Source organism: Triturus cristatus, chromosome 5_2 (assembly GCF_964204655.1).
Source record: "Triturus cristatus chromosome 5_2, aTriCri1.1, whole genome shotgun sequence".
Classification (NCBI taxonomy): domain Eukaryota; kingdom Metazoa; phylum Chordata; class Amphibia; order Caudata; family Salamandridae; genus Triturus; species Triturus cristatus.
Genome location: NC_140588.1, coordinates 512,079,077 through 512,097,015, shown reverse-complemented (window position 1 = coordinate 512,097,015; position 17,939 = coordinate 512,079,077). Strand labels below are relative to the sequence as shown.

The 17,939-nt window shown below is 49.8% G+C and overlaps 1 protein-coding gene across 1 annotated transcript in view; it reads left to right on the top strand.

Moving 5' to 3' along the window:
- Nucleotides 1–753: 753 nt before the first annotated feature.
- ITGA9 (integrin subunit alpha 9) overlaps nucleotides 754–17,939 on the top strand; it is a 962,089-nt gene continuing 944,903 nt past the window's right edge. Inside the window, exon 1 of the mRNA XM_085607531.1 lies at nucleotides 754–1,217. Within this exon, the coding sequence (XP_085463657.1) occupies nucleotides 1,039–1,217 (179 nt within the window). The 5' untranslated portion in view covers nucleotides 754–1,038. The remainder of the gene's footprint in view (nucleotides 1,218–17,939) is intronic.

The window sequence follows — 17,939 nt, the reverse complement described above, 5'->3', positions numbered from 1 at the left end:
TGTTTTTCTAAGGGAAAGGGGACATTCCTGCAAAATAACAATCCTGGGAGGCTTTTTCCTCTTTCTATGTATGCGGTAGAATGCAGCCCACATAGAAAGAGGAAAAAAACGAGGAAAAATTGAGATATCTCTCCTCGTTGCGCCTCCCCTGGGGAAGTGTAAAGTTTTGGCACGCCCCCAGGTTTACAGGCTCTTGTAAATCTGGGGATGCGTCAAAATCCATTTGTAGATCTGGGAAATGCGTCAAAATCCGTGGGTGTTGCGTGGGAACACTCACTGCAACGCCCATGGAACGCCCCTCTAACACAGAATAAGGCATCCCTCTCATAAATATCCCCCCTAGTTTTAATGTTTTCTTGATTTGAGTTTAGAACTCCCAAAATTAAAGTTCTGTCCCTTGACATTTTTGATGTTGGGTTCATGGAAATGTGCATCAAAATTGCCCTGTTGAGACTATATAAACCACATTAGTGACGGGACATTTCCATCAACGTGCACATTTATATGTTATCTCGTGTTCATTTCTACAGTGTACGTACAATGTGCAGTCTTTATATATTGAAATGTCTAAGTAATTGCAAGATGTTATTACTGGGTCTCCTGCCAAGCAAGTTGTAATGTCCAGCATCTCTCTGTCCCCGCATTCCCCCCGGTGGGCAGCAGAGGGCGCCAAAGCTCTCAGGCTGGAGAAGGCCAGCAGGGTGGGTAGCTCTGGGGAGAGAGAGCCCTCCCATCCGCAATCCGGACCACTGCAGACAGCAGTGAGGCTTTCAAAGAGTAAGCGGGGAAGGGGCAGAGGAGAGAGTCTGTGCTCACCACTTCAGCGAGAAGCAACCAGTGAGCTCAGACACACCTCCCGCCCCTGCAGAGGCTGCGCATCCTCCCGCACACCCCATCGGCTGCATTTTGGGATTTTTTCTTGTCTTATTTTGCTGCTCATCCCCACTCACACCTCGAGCGCACACTTTTTCGGGTGCTTAAGTGGTCTGAAGTTAGTTTTGAAACTTTCCGCTGCGTCTGCGGTGCTCGAGGTACAGGATGGCCGTGGCGGTGAGCGGGGGGCTCGTGGGCATCTCTGAAGTGATGCTGGCCGCGTTCTGCCTTGGAACGGTCTATGCCTACAACATCGATCTGGAATCACCCGTGATCTATCAGGGGCCGGACGGATCCTTCTTCGGCTACTCGGTGCTGGAGCACTATTACGACAACACCCGCTGGTAAGTGACGCTGCAGGGGACCCCTGCGCCGGGGAGTGGGCGATTCCTTCCTCCTCTGCGCTGCGAACTTCAGCAGGGGCGTAATTCGCGAAAGTATTTTATCAGACTTGGTCAGTTCGCGAATCACTTTGTCTTCGCTGCCTGCTGCTGTGATTGAAGAGTAAGCAATGAATGGCAGATGTGCGTAGGTTCCTACCCCTGTGTGCAAAAGAGCGGGTTTAGTGTCTGCTGAAAGGTAATTTCTCATTTCAACATGTGGGTGTGTTAGTGGGGAGATCCGCTCAGAATCTCTAAAAATTGTTTTCGGCACAAGGGGGCTGACGCTCTCCTGGTGCCAGCCAATGATGACATGCTATCACAAGATGCAGGAGCCGAGCCAGGTCTAGAACACATTAAGTGATTGCACTCGGCCTGTTTTTTATTTTACCATTTTAGGCCTTTTTATTTCCTCCATTAAACCCAGCGGCGCGTGACAGTTCGTCTAAGGAGTGCGTTACTCTCTTGAACCAAAATGTAATATATATATGTGAGAAAAAAAAGTACAAAAATGAATAGGTCATCGTGTGGAACTTGCGTTTAGTTATAGTTTGACGACCAGGGTCTGTCTATGCAGTGATTTCTCAGTAGTAAACTCTGGCAATGCTGAGATAGATCGTAGGGTTAACGCGCCAGTGGAGCTGACGTCGGTAGATTTATTTTTCTTGGCATTTCATGGATTCAGGTTATTGAAGGGAGGTACAGTGGCTTCTCTTCTTTGGTACAGCACAGTTTGAGCTCTACATTGCTAGCTTGTTTGTTGTTTCTGAGATGCAGTTGGGTGGATACTGCTTAGCTCCACACTGCTTGGCATCAGGGGACAGGGATTTAAACCCTAGGATATCTTGCTTACCACCCACTATGTTATTTCCAAGAATGAGAGCGCCCACAGCTTTAGACTCCCTATAATAAAGTTTACGTTTTCTATTGTAGGGTGTAAAATAACAATCGTGATACCCTTATTGCTCAAGGATTCCACGCGCGTGGCACGTTCTTTGTTTTTAAAACGCCCTTTACTCCTAGCTGTCATTTTGTGGGGTAGGTGCCTGTGGTAAGTCAGGGCCGTGCCCCTCCTACAAACCAAATGTGTTACTTTATGCTCGGATCTTCAAACGGCGGCCGACTCAGGCGTTGATGCTTCCAATGCCAATCAAACCGGGAGGAGGGTAGAAGCGCTCCAGCTGTCCGTGGGAAACTCCCGTCTCTGGCGCGTGCTGCATACGTTCTAGCATCGCCGGTAAAAGGGCTGTTTGAAAGTGCCAGGTGTGGGTACCGCGTAGGCACAGATGGCAGCCCCACTGAGAATGAAAGGGAGCATGCACACTCTGTGTAGAGGCACGTTTGGCCCGCGTAGTCACCAAGCGTCTACCGAGAAAGCTAGGTCAGCTGACGTCAATCGGCTGGGATGAAGCTTGCACGCCCGACGTCTGAATGGACGTGAGAGGCCGGTGGGGGCGAGTGCCCACGTAGGGTCGCTCCGGAAATGGTCACCCAGCCCCATACAGTAGTTGAGGCCTGCCTCACTCGGGCCTTCTCTTGTGTCTGGCCATGTATACCGTGCTTTCACAAATTTCCAGGGGCAGCCACAGGCCTGGTAAACCAACTTCTCGTTTCTCATACACTAGTCCAAGTTCGTCTCCCAATCAGCCACTTTTTGGAACATGGCAGCACCCCAACACCAGATAATGTCTCTCCGCACCACCATCAATGCCACATTTCAGAATAGTAGGGCAGACCTATCCAGGGTGAGATCCTCCCAGTTTCCCAGGATCACCAAGCCAGGGATCAGGACCACAGAACTACCGATGTCTTGGGATACCTTGCCACTTTTCTTTCCCCAGTATTCCCTTATCGTGGGGCAGTCCAACAGAGAGTGCGCGAGGGACCCCCATAAACACAGGTCGCATCCGGACCTCCCCATCGTGAATAGGTGTGTCTGCTTAAAGTATGCCTTGAGGAGTATTTTCAGCTGTATCAGCCGGAACCCAACCCCTCTGGCCATCTCCCTGGGATATCGGCAGGCCTCTTCCTATGCGTCGTCTTGTAGGACCCCGTACCCCCCTGTCACGTTCCCATTTGGCTCTAAGCGTGTCGAGAGGGGGAGGGGGGGGGCTGTTAGCTAGAAGGGTGGCATAGATTTGGGAAACTGCATGTTTGTGTAGTAAGAATCCTATGAGTCTATGTTCCAATGGCGTCTCCTCCACTATCTCATTTAGTAAGGCCCAGTAACCCAGGAGTATATGTAGCGCTAGCAGGTAATAGAGTCATTGTCCCCCAGTTAAAAAAAGTGTTGCCTTAGCTTCGCAAGTGGGATCATGTCCCCATGGCGGCTGATGTCCCCCAGCTTTGAGATGCCAGTGAGATCCCATTCCCAAAGGGGCGTCTTCAACGTTATCTTCCCCTTCCACCCCACTAGGGTCGTTGCCCTGAAGCACCATAGCTTTCGGAGCTGGCATATGAGGTGGCGCAGGTAGCCTCTGGGGTCCTTTGCTCTCCTGTCTGCTAGTAGAGAGGATTCCTGCTGCCTCACCAAAGCCCAGTCATTCACCACCAGCAGTTGGGCCGCCCAGTAGTATAAACGCAGTTTAGAGATGGCTGTCCTCCTGCATTGTCGTGTGGTTTTCTGGTCAGGGAACTCAAGGCAATATCCTGCTTTCATTTGTTGTGTTTAGAATCTACACACAACAAGCAGAAGTGAGCTAAAGCTCAAGACCAGGGAGCGTATGAGTGTATGTACGTGGTAATGGTATTTATAGAGCGCAAACCTAGACGAAGGGCAGCACAGCACTGCGGGGAGTCAAAGGCAAAGATACAGCCAATGAGTGTGTGGAGGGGAAGCTGGGCTCTTCCCCAGGTGGTGGCAGTGGCCATGGTGTAGTGAATGTTCATAGTCTTGCAGACGCATAAGGCGGACGGACTTTACTAGAGTACACCGTCCCCTAATGAGCGCTGACGTTTAAGGGACAAGCCACACTCAAGTCATAGCGCCGCATATTTAAACATAATGAGATCAGAGGGAAAACAAACCAATCTTTGAAAATAACCCCCATGTATTTTATGTTCGGCATTAGGTCATTCTCATAACCATGCGCTACCGGTACCGACTATTGTGATGAATTTCATTATTTCCAGAGACATGGGTACAAAGATTCTGAGAAAAGAGGGCTGGACTGACCTCTGTATGTATGGGACATTCTTCTAAAATCCAGGCTTATCTTTCATACCATAAGGGCCCAATCACAAGTAGAAGCGGTATTTCTAGCCCCTGATAAATAACTATACCATGGGGTACGAATCGGGTGCGATAAATAACACCTATTATGACTTTATGGGGAATAACATGCAGTTTTTGGTGATTAGTGCATCAAAATCCACATAATACGGTAAATTTATGCTTTCCCCTTTTAAATTTCAGCAGGTTTGTCCTGCTGAAATTTAAGGAATGTTTGGGTATTTAACGGAATCGATAATTATTGGATGCATTAAATAAAACCAAACTCGTAATTTCTTACCAACACTAAACAGGGGTTTACATATAGGACGGAATTAACTTGTAAGCAGGGCCGTTGTGTCATATTACCTCCGAAGTGGCACTGCTATACATTTCCATAGATAGAGGCAAGTGCCTTCCACAGTTTACAGAGGAAACATACGCACACGCCTAGAGACAGCCTCTTTACTACGTAGTGCATGTGGTACCAAAATAGCCCCTCCATTATTGAGGTAAAGAAATCACAGGTGTCTCAGGAGGCGAGCAGGCAAAGCTTTCCAGTATGGTGTCGGGGATTTCTCAGGTTTAAGAGAATGCCTACTCCAATAAATGTTGTTCTCAGGATTGAGAGCACATCTTCTCCAGGATATGCCGTCATAGGGTCCTTAGGATTGGGAGCAGGCCAAATTCAGGATATGACGTCAGTGAGTTCTCTGTGAGCGCTGAGGAGCCAACAGTCCAGGTTAAAACGTCAGTGGGTTCACAGCATGAAGGGAATATCTGGGATAGGATACATCATCAGACTCTTCTCAGGACAGAAATGATGCCCAGTCAGGACAAGATGTCAGTGGGATCTCAGGAAGGGTGAACACGCCTTGGCCAGGATATGATAGCGGGTGGAAGGACACAATGCCAGTGTGCTCTCTTGAGGAGGTGCGTGGTTGGGTGATCTTACACTCCTGGTGAGATCTCAGGGCACACGTGATGACAGATAGACTGTTTCCAGATTTTCAATAGAGAGAGCAAACCTGGACCCTGGTATAACACAACTAAGTCACAAGAGGGGGGGATGTCTGGCCCAGGATACAGTTTTCATAGATTTTCAGAAATAAGACCTCACTAGGTTTTCAATGTCACCGGTTTCTAAGACGGCGGAGCACACCCGGAGCGACCTGATAAAATGTCAGTGGGTTCTCAGGAAAATAAACCATACCTGTGATACGAAGCCGAGGGTTCTCAGATCAGAGGCCGCACTTGTATATGTCACACTATCAGTGGCTTCAGGATGAGAAAGCGCACCTGGTCGATGATACAATGTCAGTGGTTATGAAGAAGGTACAAACCTGTTATGTAATACGATGTCCATAGATTCTCAAGACGAGAAAGCAAAGTGTATTTGATTAATGATATGTCAGTGTTTTTTTAAGGAGATAGAGGGCTGTCTTGTAATAAAATGTGAGTGGGTTCTCAGGAAGAAAATTGCACCTGACCATAATAAAATAAGTGGTCTTTTAGGTGGTATAGACCTGTAATAAAATGTGAGAGGGTTCTCAGGAAAATAATGTACCTTTGATACAATGCCAGTGGGTTCTCAGAAGGGAGCCCACCCTCATATAGGTCACAAAGTTATTGGGTCCTCTGAGAAAGAGAACGCATTGCTGGTCTATGATACAAGCTAGTAGATGTCGCAGGGAAAACCAACCCTGGTATGGGTTACGATGTCCTTGGGGTCTCAGGAGGTAGAGCACACTTGCCTCATGATACGTCAGTGGGTTTGAAAAAAGAGAAATCATATCTGAGGAACAATGTCAGTGGGTTTCTCAGGAGGGAGCCAACCCTGATATAGGTTACAATGCCTTGGGGTTCTCAGGAAGAGTACGGCGCACCTGGACGATGATGCGATGTCAGCATTGTTTAAGACGGCACAGACCTGTCTTGTAACACAATGTCATCGGGGTCTTAAGAAGATAACGCATACTTGGCCAGTCATACAAAATTAATAGGTTTCTCGGAAGAAAGTCCACCTTGAGTAGAATGTTAGTGGGTTCTGAGGATGAGAAAGTGTACTTGATTGATGATATGTCAGAGGTTTTTAAGGACATGCAAACCTGTCATGTAATGAAATGTCAGTGGGTTCTTAGGAAAATAACTTACCTGCGATGCAATGCACATGAGTTCTCAGAAGGAAGACCACCATGTATAGGCCACCATGTCAGAGGGTTCTCAGGATGAGAACGCGTGCCTGAATGAAATAATATCAGTAGTGCTCAAGGCGGTGCAGACCTGTCTTTTGATACAATGCCAGTGGGTTCTCAGGAAGAGAAAGCGTCCTTGGTCAATGATACACTCCTAGTAGGTTTTCTCAGAAGGAAACCCATCTTGGCCACAACATCAGTGGAGTCTCAGGAGGCAGAACACACACCTGGCTCGTGACACAATGTCAGTGGGTTACCAGGAAGAGAAAGCATCCATGCGCTACAAAGTCAGTGAGTTAGTGATTAGGGAACCCACCATCATCCAGGAGAGCATGTCTCTAGGTTCTCAGGAATGGAACCCACCCTGGGATAGGTTACAATGTCAGTGGATTGTCAGGAGGAGAAAGCGTACCTCTGATAACCTGTCAGTGAGTTTATCAGCATGAAGCCCACCAAGGTCCAAGTTAGCTTATCATGAACCTCTCAGGAGGGGGCCCACCCCCACCCTAATAAAGTTTACACTGTCAGTGGGTTCTGGGAAAGGAAAGCGTGTCTGCAAATGATTAGATAGCATGTGTAGGATCTCAGAGAGGAGAGCGCATCTGCCTCAGGACACACTGTGAGTGGGTTTCTCGGGTTGGAGTCCACCACGGTCCACGCTAGCTTGCATTGAGTTCTCAGAAGGAAGACCATGTGAGTCTGTTCTCGGGAAGGGAAAGCATGGCTGGGAAAGGGTAGGATATCATTTGTAGGATCTCATAAAGTAGAGCTCATCTGCCTCATGACACAGTGTTAGTGGGTTCTGAGGCAGAGGGTACATTTCGGGAAGAAAGGCCATCTTTGAACATGTGTTTTCAAGCTTTTCTCCAAAATCTAGGTGGTTTGTCCACATTCATGCGTGACTTCAAATCTAGAACAGAGGTCTTCAATCTGTGGGGCACCCCTCCTCTGGGGCCCCTTAATTGATCAAAGGAGGGGAAGGTGCCAGGCTCTGGCCAAGAAAAGCATCATTCTGATAACAGTACTTTGTTTTAAGTGAAGAAAGATGAGGGGCAGTACGCCACTTTGTAGTGGGCCATCACCAGTATCTTTTGTCATTTATATCCTGACTGAGAGGGTGTCAAGGGAGAAAGGACTCAAACCTCTCTCCTCATCCCCATTTCATAATCACACTGTGGATACTTTTAAACTAGTAAGGTCCAACTGACCAGTATAGTATGTTTGGAAATCATGCATGTGATTGCAATTTTAAAGGATTAACATAATTTAAGTGCAATGTTTAAATATGTTTAGACACATTTAAACATTGCCAGGTCAACAGAATTATTATGAATAATTGTGATTGGAGGGCGATATTTTTTTTTTTACACGGGGGAATGGCATTAAAGGGTTTGCAGACCACTGATAAATGAAAGCATGCCATGCGTGCTCGCGTCAGTGATTGTGTTGCTTAAGTAGGAACTATGGGACTCTAATCTACTGGATCTTAACGTTTGCCGCTATTTTAAAGCTGCACGTGCAGGTGCAGCAAGTGACCTAAGATCACACAGACTGTGGACGAGGAGCAGGGACTCAAACCATTCATTCGCCCGCACCTAGAGCCAGGCACGCCTGGCAGAGGTCTATAATAATGCATGTCTGAATGAATCTGTCGATGGGCAGTCATGCCGTGCAAGGGCTATGGCTCTGCCTAAATGAGGCTTTCCTTCCAGGGTGGGGATGTTCCTGTTATTGTTACCATGGTAACGGAAAACAGTGGAAAAAAGGATAATGTGCAGTGACGTAACCCAAGCACGGACGGAGCACACCCCTCAGAAGTGACCTCTCTAGCAAGGATTTCTGAAGATTTATGTGGGGTGGGAGCAGAGGGGCAGCTGAGCAGCAGCTCTTCTGCACCATCGCCTCTTCTAGCAGAGGGGCAGCTGAGCAGCAGCTCTTCTGCACCATCGCCTCTTCTAGCAGAGGGGCAGCTGAGCAGCAGCTCTTCTGCACCCTCGCCTCTTCTAGCAGAGGGGCAGCCGAGCAGCAGCTCTTCTGCACCATCGCCTCTTCTAGCAGAGGGGCAGCTGAGCAGCAGCTCTTCTGCACCCTCGCCTCTTCTAGCAGAGGGGCTGCTGAGCAGCAGCTCTTCTGCACCCTCGTCTCTTCTAGCAGAGGGGCAGCCGAGCAGCAGCTCTTCTGCACCCTCGCCTCTTCTAGCAGAGGGGCAGCCGAGCAGCAGCTCTTCTGCACCATCGCCTCTTCTAGCAGAGGGGCAGCTGAGCAGCAGCTCTTCTGCACCCTCGCCTCTTCTAGCAGAGGGACAGCTGAGCAGCAGCTCTTCTGCACCCTCGCCTCTTCTAGCAGAGGGGCAGCCGAGCAGCAGCTCTTCTGCACTCTCGCCTCTTCTAGCAGAGGGGTAGCCGAGCAGCAGCTCTTCTGCACCCTCGCCTCTTCTAGCAGAGGGGCAGCCGAGCAGCAGCTCTTCTGCACCATCGCCTCTTCTAGCAGAGGGGCTGCTGAGCAGCAGCTCTTCTGCACCCTCGCCTCTTCTAGCAGAGGGGCAGCCGAGCAGCAGCTCTTCTGCACTCTCGCCTCTTCTAGCAGAGGGGTAGCCGAGCAGCAGCTCTTCTGCACCCTCGCCTCTTCTAGCAGAGGGGCAGCCGAGCAGCAGCTCTTCTGCACCATCGCCTCTTCTAGCAGAGGGGCAGCCGAGCAGCAGCTCTTCTGCACCCTCGCCTCTTCTAGCAGAGGGGCAGCCGAGCAGCAGCTCTTCTGCACCATCGCCTCTTCTAGCAGAGGGGCATCCGAGCAGCAGCTCTTCTGCACCCTCGCCTCTTCTAGCAGAGGGGCTGCCCAGCAGCAGCTCTTCTGCACCCTCGCCTCTTCTAGCAGAGGGGCAGCCGAGCAGCAGCTCTTCTGCACCCTCGCCTCTTCTAGCAGAGGGGCAGCCGAGCAGCAGCTCTTCTGCACCCTCGCCTCTTCTAGCAGAGGGGCAGCCGAGCAGCAGCTCTTCTGCACCATCGCCTCTTCTAGCAGAGGGGCAGCCGAGCAGCAGCTCTTCTGCACCCTCGCCTCTTCTAGCAGAGGGGCTGCTGAGCAGCAGCTCTTCTGCACCCTCGCCTCTTCTAGCAGAGGGGCAGCTGAGCAGCAGCTCTTCTGCACCCTCGCCTCTTCTAGCAGAGGGGCAGCCGAGCAGCAGCTCTTCTGCACCATCGCCTCTTCTAGCAGAGGGGCAGCCGAGCAGCAGCTCTTCTGCACCCTCGCCTCTTCTAGCAGAGGGGCAGCCGAGCAGCAGCTCTTCTGCACCCTCGCCTCTTCTAGCAGAGGGGCAGCCGAGCAGCAGCTCTTCTGCACCATCGCCTCTTCTAGCAGAGGGGCAGCCGAGCAGCAGCTCTTCTGCACCCTCGCCTCTTCTAGCAGAGGGGCTGCTGAGCAGCAGCTCTTCTGCACCCTCGCCTCTTCTAGCAGAGGGGCAGCTGAGCAGCAGCTCTTCTGCACCCTCGCCTCTTCTAGCAGAGGGGCAGCCGAGCAGCAGCTCTTCTGCACCCTCGCCTCTTCTAGCAGAGGGGCAGCCGAGCAGCAGCTCTTCTGCACCATCGCCTCTTCTAGCAGAGGGGCAGCCGAGCAGCAGCTCTTCTGCACCCTCGCCTCTTCTAGCAGAGGGGCTGCTGAGCAGCAGCTCTTCTGCACCCTCGCCTCTTCTAGCAGAGGGGCAGCTGAGCAGCAGCTCTTCTGCACCCTCGCCTCTTCTAGCAGAGGGGCAGCCGAGCAGCAGCTCTTCTGCACCATCGCCTCTTCTAGCAGAGGGGAGCCGAGCAGCAGCTCTTCTGCACCCTCGCCTCTTCTAGCAGAGGGGCAGCCGAGCAGCAGCTCTTCTGCACCCTCGCCTCTTCTAGCAGAGGGGCAGCCGAGCAGCAGCTCTTCTGCACCATCACCTCTTCTATCAGAGGGGCAGCCGAGCAGCAGCTCTTCTGCACCCTCGCCTCTTCTAGCAGAGGGGCTGCTGAGCAGCAGCTCTTCTGCACCCTCGCCTCTTCTAGCAGAGGGGCAGCTGAGCAGCAGCTCTTCTGCACCCTCGCCTCTTCTAGCAGAGGGGCAGCTGAGCAGCAGCTCTTCTGCTCCCTCGCCTCTTCTAGCAGAGGGGCAGCTGAGCAGCAGCTCTTCTGCACCCTCGTCTCTTCTAGCAGAGGGGCAGCTGAGCAGCAGCTCTTCTGCACCCTCGCCTCTTCTAGCAGAGGGGCTGCTGAGCAGCAGCTCTTCTGCACCCTCGCCTCTTCTAGCAGAGGGGCAGCTGAGCAGCAGCTCTTCTGCACCATCGCCTCTTCTAGCAGAGGGGCAGCTGAGCAGCAGCTCTTCTGCACCCTCGCCTCTTCTAGCAGAGGGGTTGCTGAGTGGATCGGGGACGTAACACTACCAAGTGCATAGCAGAGTCAAGAATGTGTATATTGCCAGCCTTCAGGGCCGGGCAATTTCCCCTGTGGGCTGGAGCCCTTGGAGGCCGGGTTAGAAACCCTCCTGGCACTTCTGTCACTTTCCCCGGTCCCCGAGGTTAATTGCAGCCGGCACTGGGAGGGTTCAAGAGAGAGAGGGGGAAGGTAGAGAAAGAGCGATCAGAAAGGAAGAAGCGAGGGAAAGAGAGGGACTTCACCAGTGCTTAATTGGAGCCGGTGGATTCTGGTGCAGGCACCAGCACTTAACTGTCAACACCAGCGCTTGTGACAGTCTGCCACGAGGTGGCGCTGTCTGGCTAATTTGGAGATGACCACAACAACAGTTAATTATTAATTTAATATACATTAACCACTTCAGCGCTGCGCGGATTCCCGCGCAGTGCTGAAAGATCTGAGCGCGGGCGGGGCCATGACGGAACGGTTCCGTCATAAGCACAGCCCAACCGGCGTGCATGACGGAACCGTTCCGTCATCGGCATCGAAGAGGTTAAAAATGGTTCTTACCTGCAACCCAAGCCATTCTTGGGGTGCATGGAATGGTCTGAATTGTCATACGTGTGTGATGGTTGGTAGTTGTGTTGGTGCTATCATTGGCAGCACAGCAGGGACAATGTGTAATACAAGCTGCAGTGGCCTCATGAGGAGAGAGCCCTGGCACTTAATGTTTTTTTACAAATTAAGCACTGTGCTTCACGAGGACACAAATGGAACGTGGCGGGTTGTGCATTGCCGCCAGGGCTGCTTGTGGTTTTCCAGTCTGGACCTGCTAGCCTTAAAGAAATCACTCAAACAAATACCCTGATCCTGGGGTCGGTTTGAGTGCCGCCAGCGAGTGTATTGCACTGCAGTTTCATTTACACCCCTGATAAGGTACCGAAGGGTAGCACGCTACTCACTGTGAGTGGAGTCGATGGAAACGTGTGCCTGTCATGGGACCAGCATGGGTAATGTTTTGACGTTGTGCATGGGGACTTGAGATGTCCTCTGTGCTTTTGGTGCAGTGCTTAGGCTTGGAGTTGAAGCAAAAAGGAGCGAGGGATGGGAGGCTGAACCATTGGAGGCCGTGCATGGATGTGTAGAATGTGTGACTGAGCAGTGGCCTTTATTGGAAGGGTTTTCGTGTTGCATGCCCATGGCAAAGCCTGCACACACCGTGTGATTGCGCATGTTGTTTCCAGGCCTATAAAATGTGCTGCATTGATAGTGTGGCGAGCTGGAGTCTGCCATCTATCCACAGATGATGTAGAACCTGAGAAGGGGCAGTGCAAGCTTTATAAACCACAACTTCCTACTCTGGAGAGGAAGTGAGTTTGAATCTTCCAGTAAACTTGCTCATTCCAATAGGTCTGGCTGATGACAGTGCCTTTTGGTGGCATAGGTACCCCTCTCTAGAAACTGGATGAACGAGGGCACAAGCTACAATGTGAATTTGACCCTTCAGCACTTCAAGGTCAGATGAGAATCCGGGAAGAAGTACAGTTGAGAGGCTCCCATACCCCACTGGCCACCATTTTTAGGTCTTACCTACAGACAGCGATTAGCTGTATGTTTGCAAAAGACCTCGTATGGACCATAGCCATATACAAATGTACAGTGGGCTAGAGCCCGCCCATTGCCTACCCTTGTTTGGCTGTTTTGCCACTCTTTTGATGGCATCTTATTGGATCCTTCCTCTTGTGTTTGTCCCTCCCTGGAGCATAGCCTCTTTAGCATCCTTTGATTGGATGAACTGTAACCTTTCACTACTCATATCCAAGGAACTGCTTTTTTCTTTCAGCACTTCAGAGTGCATGTCCTGGTTTTCCTGCACTCTCCCTCGTGCGGTGCTCCCCCTTTAAATACCTCCCCCTCCTAAGGCGCTCCGTGTTTCCCCATCCTACTCTCACCTCAACTATTGTTTTCCCCTTCCTGTTTTTTTAAAAACTTTATTCGAAAAGGCACCTCCGTTGCTCCCACAGCGATTCACTGGTGCCTCCCACTCCGCCCCCCATCGACTTCTTCCATATCGCTCTTGCCCACATATCCTCCATTATGCCGTATGAGTGTGCATGTGTGGTGATGCATCCACGCTCATATCTAATCACGCCAAGCCACCATAGCACATGACATGTCCGAACATGCACACACACATGTCATTGTGCATTATAACTGTTTTTTTTATGCCAATGCTGCACTACATTGGCAAAACAAATCCGCATTATCTGCAAAAACATTTGCAGTAATAACCGTAGTTACTATTGAGTAGTTGTGCTGCCTTTGGATGTGCCGTAGTCTACGATTATCTGCACCTGCTTGTAATCACTATGGTCTGATGCAGCCTTATGCCTCCAGCATACACACGTTTCGAAGACTGGCCTTTTGTATCAAAAAGAGGGACAGGTCCCAACTCTTCATTAAATTATTTGGGCAGACAAGATACTTTTGGGGGGTAGTCCCCGATCCCCCGCTTTAAGTTTGCCATGCAGAACTAATATTTGAGATGGACAATCGAACAAAAGCATGTTTCAAGTAGCAAATTGTAGCTCCCTGAAGTGTGACTGTGAGTCCATTGGAGCAAGGGTTGGCTGGTAGCCCGATGCCATACAAGGCTTGTCCCTTAAAATCCTCCATGTGGTAAGGCCTGGTACGAACCTCTCACACGCCTAAAGATAGTACAGTACATAACTGGGAGGCGGCAATGGTCTAATAAATGTTTGGATCGAAAGGCCCTGTAGTGGCAGATTTTAGAAAATACGTTAATTAATACACCGCAAAGAGCAACAGTACGTGCACGGGTTGTTTTTGTTGTGCATGCAGGCGCTCGTCCAACAATAGGCACCACCCCTTCCGCAGAATTGGGTTTTCTTCTTAACCAACTTTGAACTCATAGGTATAATAATACGAGCACGTGTCAGGCAGGATTGGCCAATCACATGCAAAGGAAGATGTACATTGTCTGCCTGTAAGTGTAAGGTGCATGGTTTGCAAATGATAAGGCGTAAACAGGCCTTATACGTTTCATTGTTAAAGTGAAGAATTGGATTGGAACATTGCAGTGCAGCTGCATGGTCATCGAGGATAGGCTGGGCACACCGAAAGGGGATTGGGGACTCTTACTGCCTCTCTTCAAAAAAGATTGGTGGTTAACAGCCAATGGCAATACCTTTTACATGCCCTGCCCTTAAATGAAGTGACGTAGCCAAAAATGGCAGTCATTAGTCTGTGGCAGACAACTTCTGCTAGATGATACGCACAGCAGTCAAGGGCAAGGGCAGAGCTGAGTTAGTTTTGGGCGCCAACCCCAGTCACAAAGTCGTTTCTCGTCATATTTTGTATTCGGACCTCACGCTTACCGACTGGCCTCAGCATGTTATTTCTGAGTGCTGCTCGCATGCGTTTTTCCAGTACTCAGTACACAGAAGCAGATAAAACACCTTACCCGGAAGTACACCCTGTGCCTATATGAGTTGGGCTTTGAAGTTCCATATTCAAGTTCTAAATGTCGCATCGGCCGAACAAATAGTGGCGGCTGCTCCTTCTCCCATCTGGCGGCCAAGACCTGGAACGACCTCCCCATCGCTCCAGCAATTCAGGAAGGACCTCAAGACCTGGATGTTCAACCAATAGGAGAACAGACAGAATGATCCGACAGTGCCTCTAGATCCTCACGGGTGAAGCAATGGACCATACTTGCACCGTCGCTGAGGGAATCTGAAGAGTTTTCTCTGTTACAATGAGTGGGTGAACCGGGTCTGGTGGCTCAGTGGACTAATGCGTCTACTGCAGGGGCCTGTGTTTGACCTCATGGTCACAGGTTCACATCCTGGAGGGTCCACTCAGCCTTTCATCCATCTGAGGTCGATAAAATGAGTACCGTTGGGTAATAACAAACATCTGTTATTCAGTGCCAAGATACCCATAGTGGTGAATGTGCGCTTTACAAATACACATGTTATGTTATGTTTTAACCTGTTCAGAGCTCACAACCGCTTCTACTTTGAACGTACTGAGCATCTTTGCCGAATGCCCTGCTTTCCGCCTCTTGAGCGATTGGATGCAGAACGGTGGCTGTTCGCTGGTACCTTCTCTCGCTTCTACCAGGGACGTGTACTCAGTCACTAATGCTCAGCACATCCTGTTCCTCACCTCTGAATGGGGGATGTGGTGACTTTAGGGCTTCCAGTGTTCCACTGGTGGTTCTACAACCGTATGTTTACCGGAAGTCCTCTCCTAGGCTGCCAGGGCAGTGAGAGTTTAGCCTCTTTCTCAGGGAGGACGTATTTCAACTCTTAAATTTAATTTGTTTTTTTTAATACAAGTTCAAAAATGTATCATAGCTATACGAACGTTTCAGTTATATTATACTTTATTCTCCTGCATATTCTTTTAAATCCGTATTTTCACTGGGGAAGGGAGGTTTATTGAACTCTTACATTATGGAAGGAGTTCAGGGCAGGTCTCAGCAACGTGCCATAAAACTGTCTTTATCAAAAAGCCTTTCTATGACCCGGATACAGTTTATGTTCCATTAGCAATTGACAAACTCCACTGGCACAGAGGAACTCTATGGTCAAAGAGAAGGTAACGCCCTTCCCCAGTGCCACAAAGCACCCATTAGACCCCAGGGCCAACCCACTGGTTTCTGCTTGATAGTAGACACTCATTGGCAACCACAGCCTGAAGCCGAGCTCGTGGACTCATCCTGGTTCAATATCCGGGTGACCTCTGTAGTATTCTATAGTTCTGCACAAAATAAACACACTTGCGGTTGTACATCTGCTTTAAAAGTGCATTTGTGCTCTGGCCAGACCGTGAGCTGGAAGCCTGCAGTGGAATTAATTGTAATTCATACCTTACGGTGAGTCATTCCATAGCAAGCACGGGCCTCTTTCATGCCAGGGTGCTCAGGAGAATGGTGCCTGCTCGCAGTATTCCTGGAAAGTCGCAAAAATGTCCACCCCCGTCTTAAATGCGCCAGGCCCTCGCTGTGCGATGTGGCACAGGGTCCTAGAAAGCCAGATTCATGAGTCAGTGCTCTCCAGGTCTGGGCAGCAGCATGTGTGTTACTGCTGGAATCCAGCGGCCACGGCGGTGCAGGGGTGCCAGCCAAGGTAGGCACCGTGCCAGCAGAATGTGTCAATATATAATGTACCAGCTAATTTTACCCCCTTAAGGCCCTCGTGCAAACTTCTAATTATATTTGTTTGTACAGTGCACACTGCAGGACTAAATTGTTTGTAGGCGCTTCAAAGAGCTTTATCTGGGGCTAGGGGGTCACGGGTACCATAACTGACCCCGACCTTGAGGCTGTCAAATGAACAGCAGTTGGAGTTGCATCGAGAACACGTGTTTGGAGTGTGACGATTGATTGTAACAACACTACAGCAGTTACAGATGTTGCAAATAAATTCATTCTGTATAAAAACATAAGACCAAAGGAGTCTGTGGATGGGGGTGGAGGGGGCGGGTGGAAGGCTGCCGGGGCCCAGCTTGGCTGACTATAGTAAAGTAGGCGACACATGTTAGTCCAAATTGAATAAGTCTGCAGGAATTTACCACATTTCATTGTTGTACTTATTTCCGCTTTTTATACAGTTCTGGCCGCAACATATAGAATAGTTAATGGAATAGGTCTCAAAGCAGTGGTTATCTGAGTAAAAATGTCTGCTGGGGTGAGAAAGCAACATCTGCATTAAGAAGGGAGGAAGCTGGGGACAAGGGAGGGACAGGAGATGGATGCTCAGCAGGTGGCGGCTGAGATCTGCGGCGGAAGCTGGGGCCTGGTTAACAATGGCTTCTTCTGCATCTTTCAGCTGGGGCATGCGCAGTCTTTTGGGAGGCAGCCAGAAAAGCTCTGATAGGAACACAGTATGCTGTTGTCCTAAAAAGAGTAAACACTGGAACTTGGCAAAGGGATGTTGTCAGTTTTGTTCTCTGGTTTGCTATTAGAAATAGATGATGGTTTATAACTGGGTGAGATGAATGAGGCCATTGGCCGAAGTCAGTGGAAAGTTAGTTGGCGCTCATTCTGCGTGCTTGTTGTAAGAGGCGAGTCTTTTATCTGTGCAGTACTTTCTGAACTCAGCCTCAAGTCACAAGGACAAGTTACCTCACTCTTTCAATTAGTTAACTTCACCTGACCACCTGCCTAATATCCAAATGTTTTTGCTGGGTCATTGGTGGTAAATCATGACTTTAGTATATGGACTGTGCGGACTCAGGATTCAACTTCGAGCATTTGAGGTTCACAGCATAGCCAGCCTGCTGGTGTCTAACACATCTCGAGGCCTGGGAAGTGGTACAATCTGAGCTGTATGAGGCTGAGAAATCCATCTTTGAAGTACTCATCCCGTACACTGGGCGACAGAGAGGAGAGGCTGCTGTTTGTGTTCTAGGGTAGCCTGAAAGTAGTGGTTCATAGGTCAGATAGCGGACAAAAATGGCTACACTTAAGACAGTTGAGGAAAATGACAGTTCAATAGATTTCCCCTTCTAGGTGCTATCCCCCAAAAACCACCATTCCCCCAAAGAGCACTGCGAATCGGTAAATTAGATAATGTGATTTCACTTTTTGCAGCATGAGTACAACTTGGACTCACGAGTGGACCTGTGGAAATAAGTGACCATTACTTGTTATCTCCATTCGACTGTTCCCTCCCACACTCAGAACTCACTGACTTTGGGGAAAGGGCACTGGCTGCCTTTTATGAAGCCTGAGGAAGGGGGTTGTGGAGTCACTGTGTGAGCTCTCACTCTATTGTTCTATTGTCCCAACCTACACTTTTCTCACACTTCTAAGGCCTTTTCTTGCAGGCCTGACGAAGGCAGGGTTACAGGATGTACGAAATGTCATTAACGTTGAGAAAAT